At 49.2% G+C, this 27818-nt stretch overlaps 1 protein-coding gene across 5 annotated transcripts; it reads right to left on the bottom strand.

Annotated features, from left to right (window-relative positions):
• Nucleotides 1-322: 322 nt before the first annotated feature.
• Nucleotides 323-25906, bottom strand: EZH1 (enhancer of zeste 1 polycomb repressive complex 2 subunit). Of its 5 annotated transcripts, none has more exons than XM_028701987.2 (20): nt 25777-25906; nt 22118-22238; nt 21577-21705; nt 20156-20275; nt 18284-18404; nt 17614-17787; nt 16553-16655; nt 14783-14946; nt 13444-13535; nt 12003-12180; nt 10364-10560; nt 10155-10246; nt 8820-8860; nt 8274-8399; nt 7940-8118; nt 6694-6789; nt 5587-5668; nt 5347-5427; nt 3919-4003; nt 323-3818 (listed from the first exon to the last, which is right to left on the bottom strand). In XM_028701987.2, exons 1-20 carry the CDS (start codon nt 25857-25859, stop codon nt 3758-3760), a joined length of 2325 nt encoding a protein of 774 aa, XP_028557820.2. In that variant the 5' UTR covers nt 25860-25906; the 3' UTR covers nt 323-3757. The 5 variants fall into 5 exon arrangements, 2 of the variants coding, with proteins under 2 accessions (XP_028557820.2, XP_028557823.2); XR_003703368.2 differs by having other exon boundaries at nt 3766-3818; nt 5587-5739; XM_028701990.2 differs by lacking the exon at nt 6694-6789.
• Nucleotides 25907-27818: the final 1912 nt, after the last annotated feature.

The following is a 27818-nucleotide window of genomic DNA, read 5'->3' as shown; positions in this document are numbered from 1 at the left end:
ACTGTCCTGGCTCTCGGTCTCCTGAGGGTGTGGGAAGTGCCGGGGGGAGGGGGTTAGACCAGATCTCTCTATTTGGGCCCCAAACACCCCTGCTCTTCGCCCTCCTCAAGTGTTTTTGCCTGCCCTTGGCCTGTGCTAATCCTGCCTGCTTGCTTGGATGGGCGGAAAGGACACCATGCTGCACAGAGAGGTAAGTATCCCAACGACTGCTCCATCAACTTTTGCCCGCAGGCTGAACAAAGGCCCCTACCCCACCGGGGTCAGACAAACGGTCACTCCAGCTTACTGTCCCCAGGCAAGCTGGAAAAGAGACAGACTTAACTCAGCAGTCACTACAACTTTATTAAGACAAAACTCTTACAAGCCATAATATATAAAGTGCACATAAGTTGCCAGCAGCAAAGCACAGAGACACAAGCAGCCAGAGGAGTTGGGAGGAAGAGGCCAAGACAAGAGTGGCTTTGAGAGATGCTGCTCTGCCCCGCCACCATTTCTCCAACACAAGAGCAGTTCCATTAAACTTCCTTTTTGTGTGTGCTGTGTTGTGGGGCGGGGTGTGTGTGGTGGAAGTAAGCATACAAGTTCACAATGCTGCATGCTAAACCTGCTCTCGTTACCACGCTATAAATGTTCTGGGAGGGGACTGGCGGCCTCTGCCCCGGCCAACCTCTGCGCCGTGCCTCGAAAGTGTCAAGCGATACAGGCTTGCATTATAAGAGGGAACAGAATGCACTATGGATGCGAGGTCCAAACACCCAAACAGCTGCACAAACAATGCCTTTTTATGGGTTAAGTTACTTTTGTAACGGAGATGAGCAGATGAAGCGCCTATTACTATAGGCCCAGCCAGCCCCTAGCAAAGTATTAAAACTTGCATCACCTTAAGACAGTGCCTGGTTCAGCACTGGATAGCTCCTTTCTGAAAGGCAGCAGCTCACTTTGGCACTTCAAGCCATTGGTCAAATCAGAGAGTTGCAGACCCTCCCACTGCAGTCTGCCCCAGAAACCATATTCTCCTTAATCTAAAGTTGGGTGCAGAGGTAGCTGAGGTGGGAAAGTGCATTTGCATCTATTTTATTTAGCTACAACCCCATAGCTAATCTCACACTCCAATGCCACCTTCCCTGCTACCAAAAATGACTTGCTGCTATGCCGATAGCAATGCCGAACGCTAGCCTCCTTCATGGCTTTAGGCAGCATTTAACACAGTGTTTCCCAAACCTGGCCCTCCAGCTGTTTGGGGACTACAATTCCCATCATCCCTGACAGTCCTGATAGCTAGGGATGATGGGAGTTGTAGTCCAAAAACAGCTGGAGACCCAAGCTTGGGAAACCCTGGTTTAATGCATCGAGGAGTTCTTTTATTAACTTCGGCATCCAGCGCGCATGCATGTAATCTCGGAAGCAGGCTGCTGCCCCAGAAAACTCCCATCACAATTAGTCAGTTTCTTCGCATTTTTACAGATAAGGGCTGCTGTGGAGGGTCCTGAATGAGCAACAGTCAGGGAGAGGAGGAGGACTGCAAGCTGGGCAGCTACTGGTTCTCCTTTTCTCACAACAGAATCAATATCCGTGTTGGGAAGCAGAGCAACATGGTTTGAGCGACTATGTGCGTGATAGATGTCCTTGTTTCCCCGCCACCATGAGTATTCAGGTGCTGGGGAACGATGAGCAACAGGGAAAGGGGCGCAGTCACTGCTGCTTAGTTCTTTCTGTGATTAATTTCCGAGAAAGATTTGGGAAGTCTAGGCTGTCCAGCAATCGCAGGCCCACTGCCTGGAAAGCCCTGATCCCAAATGACAGAGGGAAGGTTATAGCTATATGGGAGAAAATGCACTCTACGCATGTTCAGACACTATCCATGGTATTACTCTACATGTCAAATGTAGGCCAAGGGACAGGCAGGGGAAGGGATTTGGCCAATGAAGCCTTTCAAAGAGTGTTCTACTTGGAACAAATGCGGGAGCTTCTACAATTAGGCAGCTATCATGATCTGAAATGGCTGAAAATCCTTCAGACTAGGCCAAAATGTTGCTCTCTGCCGGTAGTAAGAAACCGCTCCCTGATGACGCAGGAGATAATTCTGCAGAATTCAAAAGCTCTGCATACTACTAATACGAAACCCAGCCCCATAGTGTAAAACTTCTTTCGCCACCTCTAAATGGACAAGACCGTCACACGCAGCAGCTGCTATGCCAAACTTTGAGAAGAACGTCTCGTCTTCTGCTGGTGCCTGCAAATAACCTCAACAGCAGGAAAAGCTGGCTATTATTACTGCCGGAGCTGATGAGGATCCAGCCCTTACAGTAATTCACGCCATCGACTCAGCTTTCCACCCTCTACAGCTCACGGAGAGCCCAGCTCTCCGCGGCCGACCCATGGTGGAGCAAATTATCCTAAAGTGCATGCTAACTCGTTTGTTTTGTACATCAATAGGCAGGGGGGAATCCGGATTTCTGAGGGAGAGGAATTTGGTCAGGAACAGACTACACATCCCATCATCCCGGGCCACACTGGCAGGGGCAGATGGGAGTTGTAGTCCCGATACCATCCCTGAAACAGCATTTCGTAAGGTTTCATTCTAGCTGGGACACGTACCCCCAAACATCCCTTGCATGAAACCTCCTGCAACTTCAAAGGTGCTGATTCATTCATTCATTTATTTAAAAGCTTAAAGGGGTAGAGTCTGACCAAAAAACGTGAACTCAGCAAATGAGGAGGAGTGTTGCCAGCGCTGCAGGGCCCGAGATTCTGTTGGAGGGCTTAGAAGAGGACAGATGATGGATAAGCAACTTCCTTGCTTCAGAGGAGACAGGAGAATTGCTCATGAGACTCTGGGGGAATTAAGGCTTGTAGCCACAGAGTCATTTCTCAAAAACAGCGGGTCTTGGGCAGCGCAGCTGCAGCACCATTCTGCGCAGTCGCTTTGTCGCTACCAGCAAGGACTCTTGGTTCAGCCTCGCAGGACTGAAAACAACCGGGGCTTCCTCTGGACTTTGAGAACGCTTTGTACTTCCCGTCTCCCAATATCTAACACATACTGACGGGATGGAAGAGACCCGATTATGGCTAGGGAGGAGAAGCCCCATTACGCCCTAATGCAACCAACAGAAGGGGTCAAATCACCACCATGGGAGACCCAAACCAGAGCCGATGGCGCCTCCCATGCCCTGACGCCTCCTACAACCCTCTGCCCCATCTGACCGACCCACTTTAGCTGCCCCAAACACTCCTCCTCACCTTTCTGCCCATATCTCTATGTGCCCATGCTCCTTGCTTCTATCTACAGCTCCTTAGCCTACATGAATTCCTTGCTCCCGCGACCTCCTGTGCTTAGCACTTCATGGCCCATCCTTCCCTGCAGTTGGGGTTCTCGCTTGTGTTGCTCTTGCCTGCAGAGAAGGGAGGAGGCAGCCAGAGGAAAATAATACTTCCTTCAGCTCAAACCAGGCTTTCCCGCAAAAGACCAACAGAGCCCACAAAGCCCAGCGTCCCAACCCCAGGCTCATTCTGCACGGGGCAGGGCTCAAAACGCCTTTTCAGCACCTCTGGATTTTCCTCCGACGGCAATTGAGAAGTGCTCCCCAGCTCAGGCCTTGGAAGTCAGAATCTCACTTCTGTAGGAAGTTTGTGGGCCTCTCCTGCTCCTCCTTTCCTTCTCTGAAGAGGGACCTGGATGGAATGAAGCGCTCACGACATACACAGCAACAAGGGAAGCAGCATGGATAGGGTGCGGCGATGCTTGCTGGGAGCACGGCTAGATTATTTCGCCTTCTCTTTCTATGCCAACGTATTTGAGCGCGTCCGCCTGGCTGTACCTGCGGAGAAGAGAAAGCAACGTGGACTTTCCTCCGCAACTTCTCAGCACCTCCCAGAGCTAAAAAGCTTGCGCGCCTTCCCTGTTGCACGCACTCTCACCTGTAATCGAAAAAGAGTTCTTCACCGGCCTGAATAGCTCTCTTGGCAAAGATCCCAATGCGGTGGTCTCCGTTCACCATCACCACTGAGTTAGAGCAAGAGAGGGAGTGTGTCAGTTGCTCGGCCACATCAATGTATGACAATCGCTCCCCCCCCTCCCCCCCTGCTCCTCAGGGTCCCGGCCGCCCACCAACCATCCACGTACGTGGTCCCGAGTTCAGGGTACTTGCTAAGACACAGCAAAACTTGGGAAGAAGGTTCCAGATGGTATCTTCACAGTCAGAATCTACTTTTGCACATAAGCATCAAACTGGCATAGACAACAGTAACTGGTTAATCCAAACCTCCCCCCTCCCATTTTATTTACGAAGACTAGAAACCCAAAAGCTTTTACTGAACGCTAGGATCTATTTCTTAAATTCATTAGACGGCCAATAACTATCATTCTCTTTTTGCCATTCTGGATTTTGCAGGAGGCACTCAGTGCAGTGAGTCTGGCTTCCAGCAGTATCTGAATTAGGGCTTTCAGACACTGAGCCTTCATCTCATCTAAGCTTCTTGTTTCTCCCCCACAGCTGCAGGATGTTACTCCCTTTCCCCCCAGAACCCCTGATAGGGCCTTCGTATCTACGGGACCGCCTCTCCTGGTATGCCCTGCACAGGACCTTAAGGTCCATGAACAACCATAGTTTAGAGGTCCCGGGCCCTAAGGAAGTCAGACTATCCTCCACCAGGGCCTTTTCAGTGATGGCTATGACCTGGTGGAATGCTCTGTCCCATGAGAATAGGGCCCTTCAAGATTTAACCTCCTTCCGTCGGGCCTGTAAGAGAGAGCTTTTCCACCTGGCTTTCAATTTGAACTTAGCCTGATCTTTTATTCCCCTTCCTTCCCTCCCTCTCCCCTTTTTATGAAGATTACCTGCTCTGAGACCCCACAGCTAATTCTCCCCTGGCCTCCTCGCTGGCTCAAGTAGGACCAATTCAGCCAGCTAGCCCTGGGGATTATCTAAATTGATTTTTGAATTTTATTGTTATTCATGTTTTTATACTGTATTTTATGTTGCTTTTATAATTAAGTGTTTCAAATTTGTCGTTAGCTGCCCTGAGCCCGGGTAGGGTGGGGTATAAATAAAAATTTATTATTATTATTATTATTATTATTATTATTATTATCTGTGCTCCAAACCTCCCCTTCCAGGAAAACCGATTCTACCGAAGATTTCTACTTTCAAAAACCTGCAGCCACATTTCCGGGGGTTTTGGCTACAGAACCGCTTTGCTGTGCTCATCTTTATCCGACCTGATTATTTAAAAATGCAATTCCCTACCATGTCTGCTTTATTTATTTATTGGGGAGGGGGGGAATGAAAAAGACACCAAGGGGCCATTCTGCTCCCACAGAACAGCCGCTGAGCCCACCCATCTTACCTTTGGCATAACAGTTGGGGTTGACAGAGTGGTTTGCAAACCGGATTTTGTTGCCTTTCCGGGTGGCGTCAACAACGAAATCTGTCCGGGGAAGAAAAGCAGAGCTAAAGAGACCACAGACACTACTGGGCCCTATTGAAAAAGCTGAACTGCCTCTCTCCAAACCAAGCAGAGGGGCTGGATTTTTTGGGGGGAGGGGTTCCCCCATTGCCACAACCATGCGAATTGCTTGTCAGTTACCGTTATTGAGGTTGAAGAGGAAGCTGGACATGTACTTGTCATAGACCTTCCCACGTCGGTCAGCCTCATCTTGAGAGATGAGCTGAAGCAAGCAAGGAAGGAAGGACAATAGATAAAAGCCAGTGAGTGGGCAAAAGGAGACCAAGTCAGATCCTGTCAAGCAAGCAGATAGGGTTGTTACAGGGATCAACCTCCCGCAAAGAACCCCCAGATCGGGCAGACAAGAGCCCCCCCCCCCAAAGCGGAAAAAGACCAGCACACATTCCCTGCAAGAAACAGCACAGCGGGGGAGCTAATACAGTCGTACCTTGAATCCCGAACAAGTCAAACGTTTTGGCTCCCAAACGCCACAAACCAGGAAGTGAGTGTTCCAGTTTGCGAATGTTTTTCGGAAGTCGAATGTCCTACACGGCTTCTGATTGGCTGCAGGAGCTTCCTGCAGCCAATCGGAAGCCGCGCCTTGGTTCCCGAATGTTTTGGAAGTCAAATGGACTTCTGGAACGGATTCTGTTTGACTTCCAAGGTACCACTGTATAGTCATGGAGGAGAAGAGAGCACCTAGCCCTAGCTCAGCCTCACTTTCTCGTAGAATGGCAAAGACCACTACTTATGCGCTACAATATCCCCCCACCCCTAAGAGTTTGAGAGAATAGCATCATGACTGCCTGGAAAGTTTCCCCCAACCACATCCCAAGTCAGCTGGCCACAAATGATCACAAACGCAGAGGCTGTCTGCCTGGATCTTCAAGCCCCAGGTGCTGACCCAGGGAGGGCCCCCAAAGTCCAATGGTAGGCCATTTCTAGCTGCCTCATCTTAGCCTTTGGGCTATGGGGGGACGGCAAAACCAGAGCTAGCCACAAAACGTACTTTGGGGAAGGATTTGACAGTTGCACAGGCTTCCCATCCAACGCCAGATCTGCTTCCTGACCAAAGAAAGCTGCACTTCCTCCATGAAGTCCCTTTTCCGCCTGATGAGATCATGGAGGTGGGATGCCAAGAAATGCCCCACCCCCTCCACCCACCCCCTTTGACCCCAACAGAGCAGAGGAAGGCCACGCCAGAGAGGAATTTGGATCTCCCATGCCACATCCTGCCTCCCAACTCACCTCCCCGCAGTACTCAGAGATAAATTCATTCTTCTGCACCGCCTCCTTGATGAAGGTTCCCCACCCGGCAACATCCGATGGGGCGAGCAGCAGGTGCTAAGAGGAGGAGAGATGGAAGGTGCCTCAGCCTGCCCTGCCGGGTCCCTGGGAAAGTGGCGGCAGACCACACTGACCCAGGGACTCAGAGGGCTGGGAGGGACCAAATAGGTACTCCAGGCCCCCTTCAAGACATCCGTTATCCACTACCCACATCCGTTCTGGAAGATGCCTGTCCTTCAAAGACCCCCAATCAGTTGATGCTCTAACGCAGGCTTCCTCAACCTCGGCCCTCCAGATGTTTGGGACTACAACTCCCATCATCCCTAGCTAGCAGGACCAGTGGTCGGGGAGGATGGGAACTGTAGTCTCAAGACATCTGGAGGGCCGGGGTTGAGGAAGCCTGCTCTAACACAAAGCTCCCAATCTGTTGGTGCTCTGCACCTAGAGCAGCAATGCTCAGAGGACCCCCTTCGGAAAAGCAAGCTGCTTAGCCCTTACGGCTGTGGAAATAAGCCCAGTGATGCTTGTCGAAGCTGTGAAACTTACTTAGCATTCCCATTAAAGAATGGCATTGGGGTTGAGCATTTCTCTTCGTTGTTTTTATTTGGTTTTTACAAATTCATTCACGCTCAAAACCGCAAATAATAAGAATTACACGAGATTCCTCCGAATCGCAACACTTCCCTCCTCCCTTCTGTGGGTTCTGTAGTTAACTTTTTCAACTGCATTATTATAAATCCTCCTGTTTTTTCCATTCCTCCATCGTATCCAAAGTCTATGTAACATTACAAGAGCTATTTAAGACCTGCCAAAGAGTTGAAGTGTTTACAGTGGTCTGTTCGCTTCCGCTTGCTCCTCCTCATGGCTAGCGGAAGCAAACGAGTTATGCAAAACACATCAGTCTGTGCAACTGATATATTTTGCATAGCTCAGTTTGCTTCCGCTAGCCATGGGGAGGAGCGAGAAATAATGAGAAATGCTTGGGGTTGAGCGTTTGTCATTACTTCTTGCTCCTCCCCATGGCTAGCGGAAGCAAAATGAGTCATGCAAAATACATCAGTTGCACAGAACTTTTATGCAGGCTTTCCCCGTTCCGCCCCCCCCCCCCGAAAATTCAAATATCCACACCTTTTCATTAGCACCAACCCACAACATGCAATCTCGACTAACCTTCTCTCTCCTCCCCACTCTCTGAACAGAGATATACCTTCTTAAGACCCCGCTGGATGCTGCAGTTCTTGCAGGAGACCACCTTGGATTCCCAGTGCTCCGAGGCGCCGCAGGTCAGGCAGAGGTCCGGGTCACACTCTCGGACCGCCAGGTAGCACGGGCACTGCTTGGTGTTGCACTGCGTTTTGCACCGGCAGCCTGGGAAACGGTTCTGGCCTTGCGGGAGGAAACAACAGAGACACATTTCAAAGGGACTCGCGCGCCACGAGAAAAACGGAAAACAAACCCACATGAGGTCGAGTGTCTGCCCACTCTTCCTGGAACGCCACGCGCCAGGGTTTTCAAGCCCGGCCCAGTGCCTCGCCCCTTACAGTCGGGATTGCACTGGCAAAACTTCTCGCAGAAATTCTGGGTCATGATGCACCGGCAGGAGCTGTCGCAAGGGTGGTCCGGGTGGTCGCAGGGCTGGTAGTTGTAGACCTGAGTGGAGGAGCTGTCTGCACAAAGAGAAAGAGGGGGAAGCTGTGAGCTGAGCCCCGTGGAAGTTTGAGGGTCAGACAGACAGGAGACCCCCAACGGACAGTGTGCCCCACATGCAGAGGGCCACGCTCTGCTTCTTCTAGCGCTAGAATAGGGCTTGAACGACAAGAGGCTACCCTTTTCAGACCTTGGCAGTCATAGCTTCCCCGTAAAGGGTTTTTCTTTAAATAACACTAAGGGCAATGAGGGGATACCTGCTCTGACTTGAATGGCACTGCCTTAGGGGAAGCGACAAGGGGATTCTGTTCGAGATTCAAACAGGAAAGACTACAGGCATGGCAAAACCGGGTGCCTGTTGACATTCTGGACCCCCCAAAAAAATTTCCAGTTGGGCAGAAAATCGAACCGGGACATTGTTGGGGGAGAATGCACAGTACCTTTTTTAAGTTGGATCTTCCGACAGTGAGCAGCCCAGAGCCTTTGTTGGAGACAGGGGGAGAGAGGAGAGAGAAAAGAATGCCCCAGTGTGACGTTACCATATGAGTGCTGGAGGTGAAATAGTTAAACAGGTTACCCAATCAGAACCCAAGGGGTGGAGTCAGAGGGACTATAAAACCAGCTCTGGGAGGGGCAAAGGGTGGTGTTCATTGGGAGGTTGGTTGGAGTGGGAGTGAATTGGGATAGAGTCTGTGGGTAGGTTGAGTTAGTGTAACAAAATAGGCTGAGTCAGGAACAGTTAGGGGCTAGGCAGACAAGTAAATATCTGAGAGGTGGTTTAGTGAGTGAGAGCAGGTAGTGGAAGTTATAAAAATAACAATAATAATCTTTATTTATATCCCGCCCTCCCCAGCCGAAGCCGGGCTCAGGGCGGCTAACAACAATAAAACAGTACAAAAGTACAGCATAAACAACATTCTAAAATCATTCATTATAAAATTAATTAATTCAAGCCACTGGCAACCATTGGGCCAGAGCTCCGCGAAGATTGCCAAGGGAGGGAGTCAGGCTGTGCCCTGGCCAAAGGCCTGGTGGAACAGCTCTGTCTTGCAGGCCCTGCGGAAAGATGTCAAGTCCCGCAGGGCCATGGTCTCTTGTGACAGAGTGTTCCACCAGATCGGAGCCACAGCCGAAAAAGCCCTGGCTCTAGTTGAGGCCAGCCTAACTTCTCTGTGGCCTGGGACCTTCGGTCTGGATAGGCACTCCATGAATGTAATTGACTGATACTGTTTATGAAACCACATGCTTGTTAAACTGCAATAAACAAAAGTTTATGTTCCAATTTAACCCTGACTGGACTCAGTATTGTACCAGGTAGGGCCTGGGTGGTGGCAGCGGGAAATAAAGTGGTGGCACAGGGATCAATAGACGGGTGAAACGTCCAGGGACCCTGTGCGATCGCCACGCCCAGTTTTAATCCTGATGACACACCATGCTGAATCCCCAAGGCTCAGTAGCTTCTATCCTAATCTTCCCTGACAGATCCTTCCCAGAGGAACTGGGAGCTGGGGGGAAAGCAACATGGGCGGCAGGGGGCTTTCCAGCCAAGCAACACTCAGAGAGGGGCATGGGCATGAAGCAGCTACATCTTAGATATTTCCTCAATATGTGTGGGAAAGCAGAAACAACAGCTAGGGATTAATTTGTCCTGGGCAATCCCTGCCCTCCCCATAGGCTTCATCAAGGGGCAACTATATTCTGTAGCCCAATGGAACTGTTTTTAGGTGGGACTTCCTCGTGAGCCTCCTACTGGACAGGCTGCCCTGGCCACACACCTGTGCTTCCTCTTCTTCTTCTGGGAGGGATTCAAGAGCTCATTCATGGGCAGCTTCATGATCAAGGACTCCTTTACTGCAAACTGAAAGACCTGCCGGGAGAGAAATGCAGCTCGTTCAAAGGACTCTCGGCATCAGGAACTTTGCACATGCGATGTCTGGTGGTGCTGCCGGTCTGCTCTTCCCAGCCACCCAGAGGTCCACCATACCTGCTTGCAGGTCTTGGTTCCCAGGAGCCGAGAGATTGAGCAGAAGTTGTTGAAGTAAGTCCCGTGGAAGACGCGGAAGAGGGACTCCTCGGCTCCGGTCCACTCGACAGGCTCCAGGGGCATGTCAGTCATGAAGGGCTGCGAAGAGGCAGGGCTGAGCTTCGGCTTGGTTGGGGTCTGGCAACGTGAGTTTGCCTCTAGGGCAACACGAGAACAAACACAAAAGGTTGGAAGAGAACTCGCCTAAAAAAACAAGCTGCAAAGGAGCTACTGGTCCCTTTTGCCGCGGGACAATCCTCAAAAAAAAAAAAAAAAAAAGGTAGGCTTTTATCAGATGCTTTTATCTCTACAGTGGTGCCCCGCAAGACGAATGCCTCGCAAGACGAAAAACTCGCTAGACGAAAGGGTTTTCCGTTTTTTGAGTCGTTCCGCAAGACGAATTTCCCTATGGGCTTGCTTCGCAAGACGAAACGTCTTGCGAGTTCTTGCGAGTTTGTTTCCTTTTTCTTAAAGCCGCTAAGCCGTTAATAGCCACTAAGCCGCTAAGCCGTTAATAGCCACTAAGCCGCTAAGCCGTTAATAGCCGCTAAGCCGTTAATAGCCGCTAAGCCGTTAATAGCCGCTAAGCCGCTAATAGCCGTGCTTCGCAAGACGAAAAAACCGCAAGACGAAGAGACGCGCGGAACGGATTAATTTCGTCTTGCGAGGCACCACTGTAACCCCACTCCAGGCTTGAACCTGGATGCAGAAAGCAGGTTCTGGGATTAAGCTCTGTTTGGAAGTACTGTATTTTTCACTCTATAAGACACACTTTCCCCCTCCTAAAAAGTAAGGGGAAGAGTGTGTGCATCTTATGGAGCGAATGCAGGCGGGAGGTTCTGCTCAGCACTCCCTTTAAAGAGCCGCGTGGAGGGTGTGTGCGGTTCTTGGGGGCTTTTCCCCGAGGAGGAAGAAGGGCAGCCTGGCAGTCCCTTCTCCCTCCTCGGGGAAAAGCCCCCAAGAACCGCATACACGCTCCACGCAGCTCTTTAAAGGGAGAGCGGCTCTTGGGGGAACCTTCATCCCGCTGCCCGGGGCTATCCCATAAGCCAGGACAGCCAGCTGCACAGCGATCCCGCTAGCTGTCCTGGCTTCTGGCTTAACACGCGGCTCTTGAGAGAGGTGGGGGAAGGGACAGAGCGCATGGCTCTGTCCCTTTCCCCACCTCCCAGAAAAGCCCCCAAGAGCTCCTTTTCACGAGCTGACGGGCTGCCCTTCTCCCTCCTCGGGGAAAAGCCCCCAAGAGCCGCACACACGCTCTACGTGGCTCATGAAAGGGAGTGCTGAGCAAAGCCTGGGATGCATACAGGCTCTGCTCTGTGCTCCCTTTAAAGAATCTTTTTTTCATTGCATCCCCCCTCTAAAAACTAGGTGCATCTTATGGCCAGGTGCATCTTATGGGGCGGAAAATACGGTAAATTCTGGAGGAACTCTGCCTTGAAAACAGCAGGCTATGCGTCTCCTTCGATCCGTATAACCAGCAACCCCAAGAAGCACAGGAAAATCTTGCTCAGCAGGAACTGCTGGCGGCCACGATTCCTGCAACTCCTGCACACACCCGCTCCCTTCCCACAGGGCAATGAGAAGATCTGTCAAGTACCAGAGGAACTGGAGGCCCAATCATTGCCCGTGTCTCGGTCGCTATCGCCTTCTTTCGCTTCGTTGCTCGTGGAGGCGGAAGCGCTGGAAGTGTTATTGAGTGTGAGATGCCTGCGGCGACGTCGTCCAGAGCACTTGGAACGCGGGTTGTGCAGAGCAGCAAACTCCTTGGCTCCCTCCTATAAGCAAATCTTCATTAGAAGAGCCCACACAGAGACATGGGGATTCCCTAGCGCTGTGTATCTCAAATTTGGGCCCCCAGCTGTTGTTGGACTACAACTCCCATCATCCCTTGCTAGCAGGACCAGGCTAGCACCTGCCTTTGAAGTTTCTGTTGTTGAAGAAGAACGGTGGGTTTCAGGTCAGTGTCAGAGTGCTGGGGGTGGGGAATTTGAAATGTTCTTCCATTAGCAATTATTTGCCAGTAATGCTTCTATATTCTACACACAGAACAAACAGGTCATTCTCAAAGTAAAATAATAAAAGGATGCCAATCTGAAATAAAAAGGGCTTGCTTACTGTGATTTTTGTAAGCCACATTGTGAGCCTTTTGTAGCTAAAGAACAGAGCTTTTAAATAAAAGTAAATAAAACAAACATTCGGAAACCACCTGGAGAACTTAACACTCTCCCAAGACATTCTGGTGCTGGCCTTACTCTGGCATTACTTGGAACTGATCAGGAAATTTGATCCTATTCATTCAGGTCAGAATGGAGGCAACAGTTTCATTTCCCACTTACAGGTGTTAACCAGCACAACAAACCAAGGATGACTGTGTTATCATCACTTGTTGCTGCTGTGAATGGCTGCTACACTTATCTTGTATACATTCAAGGTTTACACAGAAATTCTCACAGACTATCATTTGTCTTTCTCTGTCAATGTGTGTGTGCATAACTCTAATGAGTGGATTGGGGTCCAATAAATGTGCTAGCCTTAAAAGGTGCTAAAGAATTCCCCTCTCTCTTTTTTTGCTCCAACATAAAGGTAAAGGTAAAGGGACCCCTGACCATTAGGTCCAGTCGTGGCTGACTCTGGGGTTGCAGCGCTCATATTGCTTTATTGGCCGAGGGAGCTGGCGTACATGTGGCCAGCATGACTAAGCCGCTTCTGGTGAACCAGAGCAGCGCACGGAAACGCTGTTTACCTTCCCGCCAGAGTGGTACCTAGTTATCTAATTGCACTTTGACGTGCTTTCAAACTGCTAGGTTGGCAGGAGCAGGGACCGAGCAATGGGAGCTCACCCCGTCACAGGGATTCGAACCGCTGACCTTCTGATCAGCAAGTCCTAGGCTCTGTGGTTTAACCCACAGCGCCACCCGCGTCCCTTTGCTCCAACATATACCACCCTAGATTCTTCACTTCTAAGTGTTCTGAACAGAATATCTTCTTCCTAAGTGTACATCTCTCTCCCACCCTAACGTAACCTCTACCCAACATACCAACCACAGGAAGCACTCTGGCCCGCAAGGCTCCATTTCAATTTTGGTTTCTCTGTTCTTCCGCTTGTAAACGTTGGGAGTAGCGTGAAAAGCTAGAAGACAGAAGTCATTTTGTCTGGGTTACAATGAGAACCTGACAAGATCACCTGTCACTCTGATCCTCATCAGACGTCCACTCTCCCCCTTCCTGTGAGAGCACCCCAAATCCAGCACTAAATAATAAACGTTACTATTACAAGTTTGAGAGAACTTGGTAATACAGTGCTGCCTCGCAAGACGAAATTAATCCATTCCGCGAGTCTCTTCGTCTTGCGGTTTTTTCGTCTTGCAAAGCACGGCTATTAGCGGCTTAGTGGCTATTAGCGGCTTAGCGGCTATTAACGGCTTAGCGGCTATTAACGGCTTAGCAGCTTTAAGAAAAAGGAAACAAACTCGCAAGAACTCGCAGGACGTTTCGTCTTGCGAAGCAAGCCCATAGGGAAATTCGTCTTGCGGAACGACTCAAAAAACGGAAAACCCTTTCGTCTAGCGAGTTTTTCGTCTTGCGAGGCATTCGTCTTGCGGGGCACCACTGTAATGCCACCCATATCCAGCACACCACCATTAAGAATGAAAGAGTGGGGTGGATTAGGGGGCATTTAAGAAAGAAAATCTATCCTCCCAAAGAACTTCAGAAATTGCTCGTGTCTTTCACGTGCTGTTAATTAATCTTGCAATGTTTCATTATGGATGAATAATCCAAATTGAGCCTGGCTCAATACCATTAGTATTGCAAGAGCTAACCCAGGGTTTCCCAAACTTGTGTCTCCAGCTGTTTTTCTGGACTACAACTCCCATCATCCCTAGCTAGCGGGACCAGTGGTCAGGGACGATGGGAACTGTAGTCCAAAAACACAAAAAACAGATGGAGACCCAAGTCTGGGAAACGCAAAGCTAACCAATAGGAGTTTTAACTGAAATGTTCGCCTGCAAATGAATTATGGTTTGTAATCACGACATGCGTTTTACAGATTTTGTTAAACCACTCTGGGGCAGACAGGTGGGTGAATGGATAAGCAGGCAAGCGGGGAATTTCTCTAGGGCAACTTTTTGCAGAGGCACATTCCAAATGGTGGTTATGGATACATTTACAGAGGAGCAGTTGGATCCTGCTAGGGACCTGGCAAGACAAGATTGGCTAAGATCTTTAGGGAACGTTTCCCATGTCATAGGGAGCATCTGGGCCATCTCAAATACTTGGATGCAACCGCTTTGGAATAGCCACTGCTTCTCCCTGAATTTGAAAGCTGGAACAGAAAAGGCCGGGGTGAGAGAGGCGGGGATTGTGTCGGAAACTTACGATGGAGGAAACAGTCGTACTTGAAGCAGCGCCTGCAGAAGAGAGTGTGGAAAGAGTGCAGGGCCTGCTCGCGCTGAACAGATTTGGCACACGGTCCATCGATGTTTGGCGTGCATTGGGGAGGGAGCACATTGGGGTCAGACTCTTTTGTCAGTTCTCTGTATCTGTGGAGGGAGTGAGGTGGATACAAGAGTCACTCAAAGGCATTCAAGAAGGTGCTCCAGGAGGATTGCTCAGAGCCAGCTGGGTGGACGGACAGTTTTCATCGGTGACGGGCTTGAAAACACCTGCCGTTTTCTAAAATTCTTCTTCTGCCATTTCAACCCTGCCGTTTCAGGGTTTCCTTGTTAAGAGGCAAGTGCCGTTTTTGGTGTTAAAGGTAAAGGTAAAGGTACCCCTGCCCGTACGGGCCAGTCTTGACAGACTCTAGGGTTGTGCACTCATCTCACTCAAGAGGCCGGAGGCCAGTGCTGTCCGGAGACACTTCCGGGTCACGTGGCCAGCGTGACATCACTGCTCTGGCGAGCCAGCACCAGCGCAGCACACGGAAACGCCGTTTACCTTCCCGCTATAAAGCGGTACCTATTTATCTACTTGCACTTAAGAGTGCTTTCGAACTGCTAGGTGGGCAGGAGCTGGGACCGATCGACGGGAGCTCACCCCGCCGCGGGGATTCGAACCGCCGACCTTTCGATCGGCAAGCCCTAGGCGCTGAGGCTTTTACCCACAGCGCCACCCGCGTCCCGCGTGTTTTTGGTGTTACTCAAGCACAAAGCACTATGCCCAGGAATACAACTGAACACCTTCAAGGGAGCTCCATACATCTGCACAATCTTCATTACGCTGCAGATTCTGGGATCACAGAGTCAGAGCAGAGCCAAGAAGCCGTCTAATCCAGCTCCTTTTATGAACCACATTCATCCGCTGCCCAGTGCCCAAAAATCAGTTCACCTGCTCCAGACTTTAGCACGCAGGAAGCCAAATGCATGGCAGGATATAGGCCTACAGAGCATCTTGCTCAAAGGTGGGTTGAACAAGGAAGCGGAGTCTCACACTGCAGTGGTGGGAGGCCAAAATAAGGCAGCACACACAGCAGGATCATTTCCATGTACAGTCATACCTGGGTTACAGCCGCTTCAGGTTGCGTTCTTTTGGGTTGCGGACCGCTGAAACCCGGAAGTACCGGAACGCGTTACTTCCGAGTTTCAGTGGCTGCACATGCGCAGAAGCGCTAAATTGTGCTTTGTGCATGCGCAGAATCGCCGAATCGCAACCCGCGCATGCACAGACGCGGGTTGCAAACGTGCAACCCGCATGGATCACGTTCACAACCCGAGCGCCCACTGTAGTAATTAAGGGGAAAACCTTGATTTAAGTTGAGCATCTCTACCTACATTGTGAAGCAATGGCTGAAACTCACAAGTTAAGCTGTGCAAACCATGTACAGTGGTACCTCTGGTTACTTACTTAATTCGTTCCAGAGGTCCGTTCTTAACCTGAAACTGTTCTTAACCTGAAGCACCACTTTAGCTAATGGGGCCTCCTGCTGCTGCCGTGCCGCTGGAGCGCGATTTCTGTTCTCATCCTGCAGCAAAGTTCTTAACCCGAGGTACTCTTTCTGGGTTAGTAGAATCTGTAACCTGAAGCGTATGTAACCCGAGGTACCACTGTATTCCAGTTACTGATCCTGGGAATTTATAACTCCGCCTATTCTTATAACCCATGACTAGAAAAGCCAAAATACTGTGTCAAGAATAAAAAAACGGCTACCTCTCCTTCATGTCCTCTGGAAAGCCGTTCTCTGGGAACATTGACGAAAGAGCAGTGAAGATCATGTCGTTTGGAAAGTGCTTCTTCAGACATTTATTGTTGCCTGCATCACAGGGAAGGAGGGAGATTTCTGAATTAAAGCACTTTATTCCCCTCCTGGAAATGGTCTTCCAAGATAGGAGTGGCCCAGAGCAGAGTTAGAAAAAACCCTATAAAAGTACAGTGGTGCCCCGCAAGACGAATGCCTCGCAAGACGAAAAACCCGCTAGACGAAAGGGTTTTCTGTTTTTGAGTTGCTTCGCAAGACGATTTTCCCTTTGGGCTTGCTTCGCAAGACGAAAACGTCTTACGAGTCTTGCGATTTTTTCCGCTCCCCCCCCCCTTTCTAAGCCGCTAAGCCGCTAATAGCCTTTTAGCCGCTAAGCCGCTAAGCCTTTAATAGCCGCTAAACCGCTAATAGCGCTAATCTGCTAAGCCGCTAATAGGGTTGCTTCGCAAGACGAAAAAACCGCTAGACGAAGAGACTCGCGGAACGGATTATTTTCGTCTTGCGAGGCACCACTGTAAAGCAGATGCTCGTACAAGCATTAGATAATACGCCAAGTGTAAGATAGAGGAATCCCTCAATTTTATTCTACAAAACAAACAGGTTACATGGAATTATTGTACGTAGCGTGCAGGTAGCCACTCAAGGCTTCCCATGCAGCAAAATACACACGTCACGGCCATCTTGATCTGAATGCAAGTTGAAATTTAGTTCTTACAAGAAGAGGAACTTCCGCATAGGAATTGTGGAGTGTTTGCAGCAGCCCTTAACCTGCTCCTTCGCAGATCAATAGCAGCAGCCTTGCTCGTGACAAAAAGTGCTAGCAAATTTAGCGAAACTTGCGTGGGGTAGCTTCCATAAGGTGACATCATTTCTGGGGTGATACAAGAGCTGCGAATTTTAGCAGAAATGGACTCCGATCTGTATAACAAGCAAGGCCCGTATGGTTCTGACAGCATCATGGTGCGCCATAATAGCAGTGGGGAGGGTGATACTGGGAGGGTAACTGGTTTACCTTCCACAGAAAGCCACTTCCTCTTCCGGGTGACAGGCAGCTCGTCCTTCGCCGCTTCCCGTTTGCCTTCCGCAGCATCGTGGCCTTCCTCTTCCTCCTCAGAGTACTGATTGAGCGCATCCACCAGCTCCAGGAACACAGCATCGCTGATCAGGACGGACGTCGAGAGCATTTCTGGATGGGAGAATCGGGCGAAAGGTGGGATGGCATATACTCAAGCGTGGAAAACATGCAGCTCCTCTGTCATCACAACGACGATGATAATGTCGACGATGACACACAAATCCAGTACAGTGGCACCTCTGGTTATGTCCGTTTCATGTTACGTTCTTTCAGGTTACGTCCCGCGACGACCCAGAAGTACTGGAAAGGGTTACTTCCGGGTTTCGCCGCTCGCGCAGACGTGCAAAATGGCATCACGCGCATGCGCAGAAGCAGCGAATCGCGGCCGCTGCGGGTTGTGCTCTTTTCATGTTGCTTACGGGCCTCTGGAACGGATCCCGTTCACAACCAGAGGTACCACTGTACGTGCAAGCTGAGTAGTGTCCGTAAGGGTGATAAGACTCTTCCAAAACTGAAATGCTAAGAACTCAAGGAATCCCCCCTCCCGTCCACCAGCCGCCGCCACATGGCCTCTTACATCCCTGTTGAAAACTATTGCCCTCATTACCTTCCTCTCCGTGGACTTTGCCGTCATAGTTGTTAATGAGCTCCTCAATGAAGGTTTCATCCTCCTCTTTCACCTCGTCCCCCATGTAGGGGATGTTGCACAGAACGGTTTCATCCTCCACCTGCAAACGGAGTAGACACAGCAGGTGGTTGTCCCTTGTCCACTCACCAGGAGCGCCTGCAAATGGCAGATTGCACGGCTACCTTAACGAGATCCCAGAGGGGTATTTGGTGGCCTCGCTGCATAGCCCCTCTCTTAGCACCAGAGAGCAGATCTTCCTTCATCAGTGGGAGAGGGGATCCTGAATGCAGTATTCCCCTCTGCCACCCTCTGATGGCAAGGCCATGCACACCTGCTAGAAATTTATTCCTTCCTGTAGAACAGGGTTTCACAAACTTGGGTCCTCAGCTGTTTTTGGACTACAACTCCCATCATCCCTTGCTAACTGGACCAGCGGTCAGGGATGATGGGAACTGTAGTCCAGAAACAGCTGGAGACCCAAGTTTGGGAAACACTGGTGTAGGATGTGGAGCACACGGTTCTGATCCTACCCACTCGGAAGCAGCAGGGCATTTTCAGAATTTCTGCTCCCTAATTATTTGTTGGTCTCCTGGATTAAATAGTTTTGAGGTGGGGAGACGGCTAGACAAAGTACTTCCCCATACACCAGCACACACTTGACCATTGCAGGGTGCACAACTCACTCTTCTGGCTATCAGGCAAAGAGAAGAGACAGCCTTGAGAGGTGCAGTTGGGGGGCATTTTATAACCTTACCATCTCAACCCAGATGCAAGAAGGCAACAGGGGGAAAGAATGGAGGGGGCTCAACAGCTGGAATGGCATGCCACTCGAGAGCTTCAGAGACTCATACTTGCCCCCAGGGATTGTTTCCTGCTGCCTCTGCACCTGGGTTTTTGCGAAAAGTTCCTTATAATGTGGGAATCTGAAGCCAGGCACCTCTGCTAGCATGCCTTATCTATCTTTTCTCACTCTGATCCTCTCTGTAGGTGGGCAGGGAAACAGCCTCACATTGGAATAATAATAATAATAATAATAATAATAATAATAATAATAATAATAATAATTTTTTATTTATATCCCGCCCTCCCCAGCCGAAGCCGGGCTCAGAGCGGCGCTAACAACATTAAAATGATACAACATTCTAAAATCATTTCATCATAAAATCAATTCAAATCAGATTAATGGCAACCATTGGGCTAGAGTTCTGTGAGGATTGCCAAAGGAGGGGGTCAGGCTGTGCCATGGCCAAAGGCCTGGTGGAACAGCTCTGTCTTGCAGGCCCTGCGGAGAGATGTCACGTCCTGCAGGGTCCTAGTCTCTTGTGACAGAGCGTTCCACCAGATTGGAGCCACAGCCGAAAAAGCCCTGGCTTTGGTTGAGGCCAGCCTAACCTCTCTGTGGCCCAGGACCTCCAAGATTTTTTTATTTGAAGACTGTAAGGTCCTCCGTAGAACATACCAGGAGAGGTGGTCCCATAGGTATGAGGTTGTCCCATAGGTTCTGCACCCGCTGGAGTTTCTGGGTCAGTCTCAAGGGCAGCCCCACGTAGAGCCAGTTACAATAATCCAGTGGAACTCAAGCTTCTACTAGCAGACCATTAATGGGACTTTTTTTAAAATTCTGCAAATCACGCCGGACCTCCTCAGTCCCACATGGGGCAGAGTGTGAGAGATATACCACCCCTTGCAGCACCCCCACAATATAGCCGGGCAATAGGCAAAGCAGTTCCCTTTCCCCAACCAGACACTAATGCCTGAATCAGGAACATTTGCTCAAAGTAAGAAGTTCTTACGCAAAACTGTTATTTGCAGCAAGGGATTTTGTATGTATGGTAGCAGCTGGTCACCTACCATGAAATTCTGCTGAAGCGGGGACCAGGAATACATGATGGGCACCAAAGCCACAGTGTTCAGAGTCCGCATGAACAAGGTCTGGGTGGTCAAACTGGGGAAAATGCTCTCGACTGTGCACTGGAGTGGTGAGAAAAGATGTTACACAGCTGACAGGTAGCAATTTATTCAGTCATCTAATGCCAAGGTAACCTCAGCTCCACTGACTTTCAATGGTTGCTCAACCCAATTGAAGGTGCTGGTTCTTAAATGCCAAGGCCCATCTCCCAGAACATTGAAAAACACCAACATACTGTGCTGTAGTCATTGTGTGTGGCTCCGCTGCTGCTTCTCTTTTGACCTATAAGACCCTGCTGATTATTCCTCTGCATTCAATCAGGCAACAAAGATAACTCCATTCAGATGGGAATCTAGGGTGGGCTGTGACCTGGAATTGTGCTGCTGTGTTAAAATGGGCTTGATTTTGTTTGCTGCTAAGCCATAACAGTGGTACAGGAGTTGGTTGTGACTATGCAGAGAACCAAACCAGGCCCCTTAAATATGGTCAGGTGCACCTATTTGTATTCCTTGGAAGGGCTTCAAGACATGATTCCGGGGAGAAGCCCTCACTCAGATTAAACCTGCACAACCCACAAGCGCACTATCACTACCTCTGTCCTAGAAAGGCAAGTCTCTAGCAAGAAGGGACAAGAGAACAGCACAGGCTGAACAGAAATTCTCGACATCTGTTGTTTTGTTCAACCTCCTTTATTCTCTAACAGAAATCTGTTCCACAAAATGGAACAATGGCAAGGAATGAGGGGCACATGGCAGGAGGTAACAGCATTCTAAAAACAATATTCCTCTTTTCATCATCTAGGTCTCGAAGAGACTGTCGTAACTTCCTTTTGCATCATCACTGGGTACAGCTGAGCAGAAGGGACTGCAACTAACCAGCAGGAGGAACTGGAGTACAACTATGCAGGAAAGCCTTTATACTATTGAAAGCAAACCATTCTATCCAAACCCATTTCTGCATGTTTCCCTGGTTTTGTAAAGGTTAGCATTTTTTATTGAAAGTTCAAACTGGGATTCTCCATGGGACAATGCTCTGCATGAGCTGGTCTAAGCAACACTACTTAAGCTTTTCAAAAGCGCTTCTCCAATTCATTATGAATCAATTGTGAACCTGAGATGTGGAACCTGTGGCCCTCCAGATGTTGGTCAAGTCCTGTCAGCACTGCCAATGGTCAGGGTTGATGAGGATTGGAGGCCAACATCTGGAAGGTCACAAACCCTGCTTTATAATATGGCATTGCAGAACACAAAAAAGTAGAGATATCTTGGTGTGTGGATACAAATCCTAGGGGAGGAGGCACAGAGGGTCACAACATGGCAGACTGGCACAACCACAGAACCCAACAGCTGCCTCCTCAGCATACCTGTTTGAGAAAAGGATGCCCTCCAACCAGCTTCATTGATTGAATAGGTTGAACTCTAAGCTTCTTCCAGTCTTCGTTCAGAATGTTTATCTTCTCCTGAACCTTTGCGTAGTTAGACACAAACAGCGCCTAGAGAAAAAGAAGATGCTTGATTGCCAACTTCGCCCTGAAGAAGTTTCCAAATCCTTCTGCCACTGGGGAAGAAGGTGCTCCATGGAGACTGCTTGAACTCAGCTAGCAGGAAGTTGCTGTTAAGCCTGCATCCCTGATAAAGGAACGATTAACGATCTTATGCAGGTTGGCAGAATTTCAAAGATGAAATCTACACAATTTTCATGCTGGTTCAGCAGAGAGCAATCTCTCCCACATAACAGCCTGCAATGACACCTGCTTGCCTTCGGTCTCAAATATGTCACCGTATCTTTTCTATCAACCGGGAGACCTCCTTGCTCTCTCACACATTAATAAGTGAGCTCTGGTTTTCCTTAGTTAATAATTTTAAGATTTAAAAAAGGCAGTCACTCCCCTCATGGCTCTTTACCTTGGCTCCCATGTTTGCTTGCAGTCTCTTGAGCTGCCTAAGGCGCATATATTCTGACTTGACCTTCCTTTTCCAATAATGGATGCATTTTGACGTTGGTACAGCTGGAACCTCCATTTTCCTGGGGGGAAGACAAGAAGGAGGGTATGAGCTATGTGAACAGTAAATGTAACCAGAGTTGTTGTTCTTGTTGTTAGTATTATCGGCAACAAATCTCTTTCTCAAGTAAAGCTACATCCCTCTGCTCTGTATCATTCATGCAAATTGATATATTTATTTGTTCTACATAGCTATTAGTCCCGGGAAAGTAGGAAAGCTATGGCAAAGGAAGCGGGAAATTCCGATCAGCTGATATTCCACTCGGAATTACCTCTGGTTCTTGTTATTTCACTATGCATTGCTCCTACTTTGTGGCTTCTCTTCACACCAGAGTCCTCTCTCTTTATAATAAAAGCTTGCATTCTCAAGATGCTGAACTGCACCCAGTAACAGCTTTCGTTTGGTGCAGTTGCAAAGCTCTAATCATAAAGTGGACGGGCCCTTAGAAATTCAATTAATACAGCACCATCACTACCAACACTTCTGCAATAACTTAAGAACTGCAATGGCTGAAGTATGTGGGGATTTCAGGATGCAATCAAAAGGATATAATTAGAGTTCTGAAGGCAACGAGTGCTTGTGATTAACAACTAGTTGAAGAGGATGGCATGACTCTTCCTTCTCAAACAGCTGAACTGTGAATTGGGGAGGCAAGGACTTCAGACCCTCAAAGAATGCAGAAGCCACAGCAGAGAGCAGGCAGAACCTGCTATAGACATAGTTCCCTACTCCAGTGAAGAGCCAACCACAATCTCTTTTTCTTTTTTCTTTCACTAGGAAGAATAGGGCAAACGCAAAAGACCCTTTCATCTCTCCTCATTCAACAGAACAGAGGAAACCTTGTAGAGCAGCTATTATTACTCCCTCCTTTGGCAATCTTCACAGAACTTTAGCCTAATGGTTGCCATCAATTTGAGTTGAATTAATTTTAATGAAATGATTTTAGAATGTTGTATTATTTTATTGTTGTTAGCTGCCCTGAGCCCGGCTTTGGCTGGGGAGGGCGGGATATAAATAAAATTTTATTATTATTATTATTATTATTATTATTATTATTATTATTATTATTCTCCAGCCGTGCTGGCTGGGGCTGCTCCAAAATACCTAGAGGGCACCACATTTGGGAAGGCTGTTGTACCCCTACCTGGGCGTTTTCAGGTGCTTCCATCAGCACCATTTATGTCAGAAAGCACAGAAACCTGCCTAGATCAACACCTGAACAAGTGTTGAAAATAAAGGGGTGGAGGAAGAAGCGACGAAGCCTCGCCTATTGCCCACAAATTCCTCACACAGCAGCCAGGAAAAGCACCACACAAAAACAAAAAAATCTGAGCTTTTCCACGCCCATTTCTTTTTCCACACATGCCTTTGCCAAAGGCCAGGAAGCTGGGGAGAGAAGGCTGAAAAGTGCAAAGCTTTGGGAGCATTCACAGGCATGGGAGATGCAAAGGGCCACCCCTCCCCACAACGGTCAGCCCCAATGCAACCCTGTCACCTTATGGAAAGATGTCCTGAAACCCCCTACCCCCACCTCCTTTTTGCACCCCCTTATGGGAAAATGTCCCTGACACCCCTTCCTCCTTTTTGCACCCCCTTATGGGAGGAATTCCCTGATGCCCCCACCCCTTTTTTCACCCCCTTATGGGAAGAATTCCCTGACGCCCCCACCCCTTTTTGCACCCCCTTATGGGAAGAATTCCCTGATGCCCCCACCCCTTTTTGCACCCCCTTGTGGGAAAATGTCCCTGACACCCCTTCCTCCTTTTTGCACCCCCTTATGGGAAGATGTCCCGGACACCCCTCAACCCTTTTTGCACCCCCTTATGGGAAAATGTCCCTGACACTCCTTCCTCCTTTTTGCACCCCCTTATGGGAAGATGTCCCTGACACCCCTACCTCCTTTTTGCACCCCCTTATGGGAAGAATTCCCTGACACCCCTTCCTCCTTTTTGCACCCCCTTATGGGAAGATGTCCCTGACATCCCTTCCTCCTTTTTGCACCCCCTTATGGGAAAATGTCCCTGACACCCCTTCCTCCTTCTTGACCCCCTTATAGGAAGATGTCCCTGACACCCCTTCCTCCTTTTTGCACCCCCTTAGGGGAAGATGTCCCTGACACCCCTACCTCCTTTTTGCACCCCCTTATTGGAAGATGTCCCTGACACCCCTTCCTCCTTTTTGCACCCCCTTATGGGAAGATGTCCCAGACACCCCTACCTCCTTTTTGCATCCCCTTATGGGAAGATGTCCCTGACACCCCTTCCTCCTTTTTGCACCCCCTTATGGGAAGATGTCCCTGACACCCCTACCTCCTTTTTGCACCCCCTTATGGGAAGATGTCCCTAACACCCCTTCCTCCTTTTTGCACCCCCTTATGGGAAGATGTCCCTGACACCCCTTCCTCCTTTTTGCACCCCCTTATGGGAAGATGTCCCTGACACCCCTTCCTCCTTTTTGCACCCCCTTATGGGAAGATGTCCCTGACACCCCTTCCTCCTTTTTGCACCCCCTTATGGGAAGATGTCCCTGACACCCCTACCTCCTTTTTGCACCCCCTTATGGGAAGATGTCCCTGACACCCCTTCTTCCTTTTTGCACCCCCTTATGGGAAGATGTCCCTGACACCCCTACCTCCTTTTTGCACCCCCTTATGGATAGAATTCCCTGACACCCCTACCTCCTTTTTGCACCCCCTTATGGGAAGATGTCCCTGACACCCCTTCCTCCTTTTTGCACCCCCTTATGGGAAGATGTCCCTGACACCCCTACCTCCTTTTTGCACCCCCTTATGGATAGAATTCCCTGACACCCCTACCTCCTTTTTGCACCCCCTTATGGGAAGATGTCCCTGACACCCCTACCTCCTTTTTGCACCCCCTTATGGGAAGATGTCCCTGACACCCCTACCTCCTTTTTGCACCCCCTTATGGGAAGATGTCCCTGACACCCCTACCTCCTTTTTGCACCCCCTTATGGGAAGATGTCCCTGACACCACTACCTCCTTTTTGCACCCCCTTATGGGAAGATGTCCCTGACACCCCTACCTCCTTTTTGCACCCCCTTATGGGAAGAATGCCCTGACACCCCCACCTCCTTTTTGCACCCCCTTATGGGAAGAATGCCCTGACACCCCCACCTCCTTTTTGCACCCCCTTATGGGAAGATGTCCCTGACACCCCTACCTCCCTTTTGCACCCCCTTATGGGAAGATGGTCCATGACACCCCCCAGCCCAACCCCCACTCCCTTCTGCACCCCCTTATGGGAAGATGTCCCTGACACCCACAGCCCAACCCCACCCCTTCATGACCCCCCCCCCGCCACAAACACATATTTTCAGGGGGGTCCCTCTCCCCTCCGCCTCCTCCTACCCCGGAAAACCGTTTCCCCACACCCTTCCCCGCCATTTCTGAGGAGGGGGCTCCCCATGGCACCCCAAATTGCCAGTGCTTCCCCCCCCCCCACCTCAAAGGTCCTTACTGCATAGGCGTGGCGGCCCCCCCTTTTATTCCTCCACCCACCCCACAGCCCCCCCCCCTCGAGGCCCCCCCGTCACTCACTCCACAGACATCGCACTCAGGTGACCTACAGAGACCACAGAAGCAAACACCCCCCCTCCTCCTCCGCCTTCCGATGCGCGCATGCGCGGGGAATCGCGTCACCGCTTCCTCCTCTCCGGCTCCCCGACGCGGCCCTCTTCCCGCAAAGCCACGCCCCCTTTGCCGCAGAGACCCATAGACTCTCAAGGGTAGAGGTGGCGCGTCGGGGGCGGATTCCGGGATCCGTAGTCGTTTCCTCTCGCGCGGTGAATTAAGTGGGCATTGGCAATTGGGGGGGGGGGGCGACACGTTTGTTTGTTTGTTTGTCTGTCTGTCTGTTTTCAAAGTTTTTAGCGGGACTGCGTTTGGGTAGCAGGTATCCCCCCCTCCCCCCCCCGATAAAAAAAACAGAGCAGCGAAGTAAGACATTTTTTAATGTGTGTATAATTTTTATTAATTATATTTATTAAATATTTATTATTTATTAAATATTAAATATTATTCCGTTTTACGATTTAAAACATTCATTTAAACAACCTTAAAATGTCAATGACTTCCCTTCTTCTCTTTCCACGGTTCAATTTGCATATCATAAATCCTTGCATATTTTACATACACAAAACCATTCAGTATTCCATTATTACACCCATCAAAACTTGTTTACACTGTTGAATTTATCTGAATGCTGCCCACGTTTTCAAATATACACAATCCCCCCTCCCATATATTCATTAAACGTTTTCCAATCTTCTCTAAAGGTGTGTTCTTCTTGTTCTCTTATTCTATATGTTAGGTGTTATGTACCGAAGTTCTCACCCTGGGCCAGCAGGGGGATACTATAGATAGTTTTCACTCAGGTCCACATATGCAAATAAGGGATCAAAAGTGACGTTCAGTGATTGGATAGTTACAGAAAGTGGTTACTGTTGCATTGTAGTGGAGCTCTATATAAGCAGGCTGGCTGAACCCTTCAGTTCAGTTCTGTTCTGGCCTGTGAATAAACAAGAGCCGTTTGAAGAATCGCTGTGTCATCTGATATGTTCACACACAATTTAACATTAGGTGCGCAAGCTGCACATATTGCATCAGTTTACAGGGGAAGAAGTCAGATGTTCTCATCCCTTCCTCTAATTTAAGGCGTTATTTAGAGAGAGGGTGGTTTTGAAAGAATTAAGGGTTTAAAAGGGCAACGCCTCCGCATGCCAGTCAATGCGTCCCACGTGGTTTATGTGTGCGACACGGTTTTGGAGCTGCGTTGGTTTAATATTTGCACCTCCACTTTTCCAACAGCGATTGCTGAGCAGGAACAGTAATAATAAAAAATTGCCATCGCTATAATATCAAACGCAACAGCCTATGTAGCAAACAACAAGAAGAAATCCATCAATACAATTCAACAAAGTCATAGTTAACTCATAGCATGGCCAGAATACTGTCTAATTTCAGCCAGAAGGAGGGGAATTCACAAGATGAGGAGTGTTTTACAGGAGGGATTTTCGACTGGAAAAAGCAAACCAGTCCACACTCCCAGCACTCTGCAATATCAGCAACAGAATGTATAGTACAAGGTTGTTTTGCACAGCTCTGTAAACGATACCTGCTCGTGCTATTTTATTTTATTTTGTTGTTTTTAAAGGCACACTACTCCATAAACAACAAATCACAAGAAATAAAATCCAAATTGGAAAGAGTATAAACAACCCTGCTGTTTTGTGTTTGGGTACGGAGACGCCGGTGCAATAATAAAAGCCTGGATTTCTCCGATTTCTATTGGCAGCTCCCAGTTCTTTCCTCCTTTTTCGACAGTTCTCAGTTATGCCTTAACATTTCTCTGAGGAAAATAGGGATGTCCTGTTCCGTAATAGGGACATCCTATTCCACCACCACCACCACCATTTATCATTTATACCCCACCCATCTGACTGGGTTGCCCCAGCCACTCTGAGCAGCTTCCAACATCTATAAAAACATAATAAAACATTGAACACTAAAAAAAAAACCCTTCCCTATACAGGGCTACCTTCAGGCCAGGTCTTCCTGTTTTATACCTGCTGGGATTGACA

Source organism: Podarcis muralis, chromosome 13, assembly GCF_964188315.1.
Source record: "Podarcis muralis chromosome 13, rPodMur119.hap1.1, whole genome shotgun sequence".
In the NCBI taxonomy this organism is placed as follows: domain Eukaryota; kingdom Metazoa; phylum Chordata; class Lepidosauria; order Squamata; family Lacertidae; genus Podarcis; species Podarcis muralis.
The sequence above is the reverse complement of the archived record's forward strand: the minus strand, read 5'-3'. Positions and strand labels throughout refer to the sequence as shown.

Excerpts from the sequence above, each read along its gene's own strand:
- EZH1 (XM_028701987.2), bottom strand. The coding sequence starts at position 25,859 with ATGCGCGCATCGGAAGGCGGAGGAGGAGGGGGGGTGTTTGCTTCTGTG. Across the intron at positions 20,276-21,576 it reads GGCATCCTTTTCTCAAACAG|TGCACAGTCGAGAGCATTTT; the intron begins GTATGCTGAGGA and ends TCACCACTCCAG. Across the intron at positions 8,119-8,273 it reads TTGCCAGTGCAATCCCGACT|GCCAGAACCGTTTCCCAGGC; the intron begins GTAAGGGGCGAG and ends TCCTCCCGCAAG.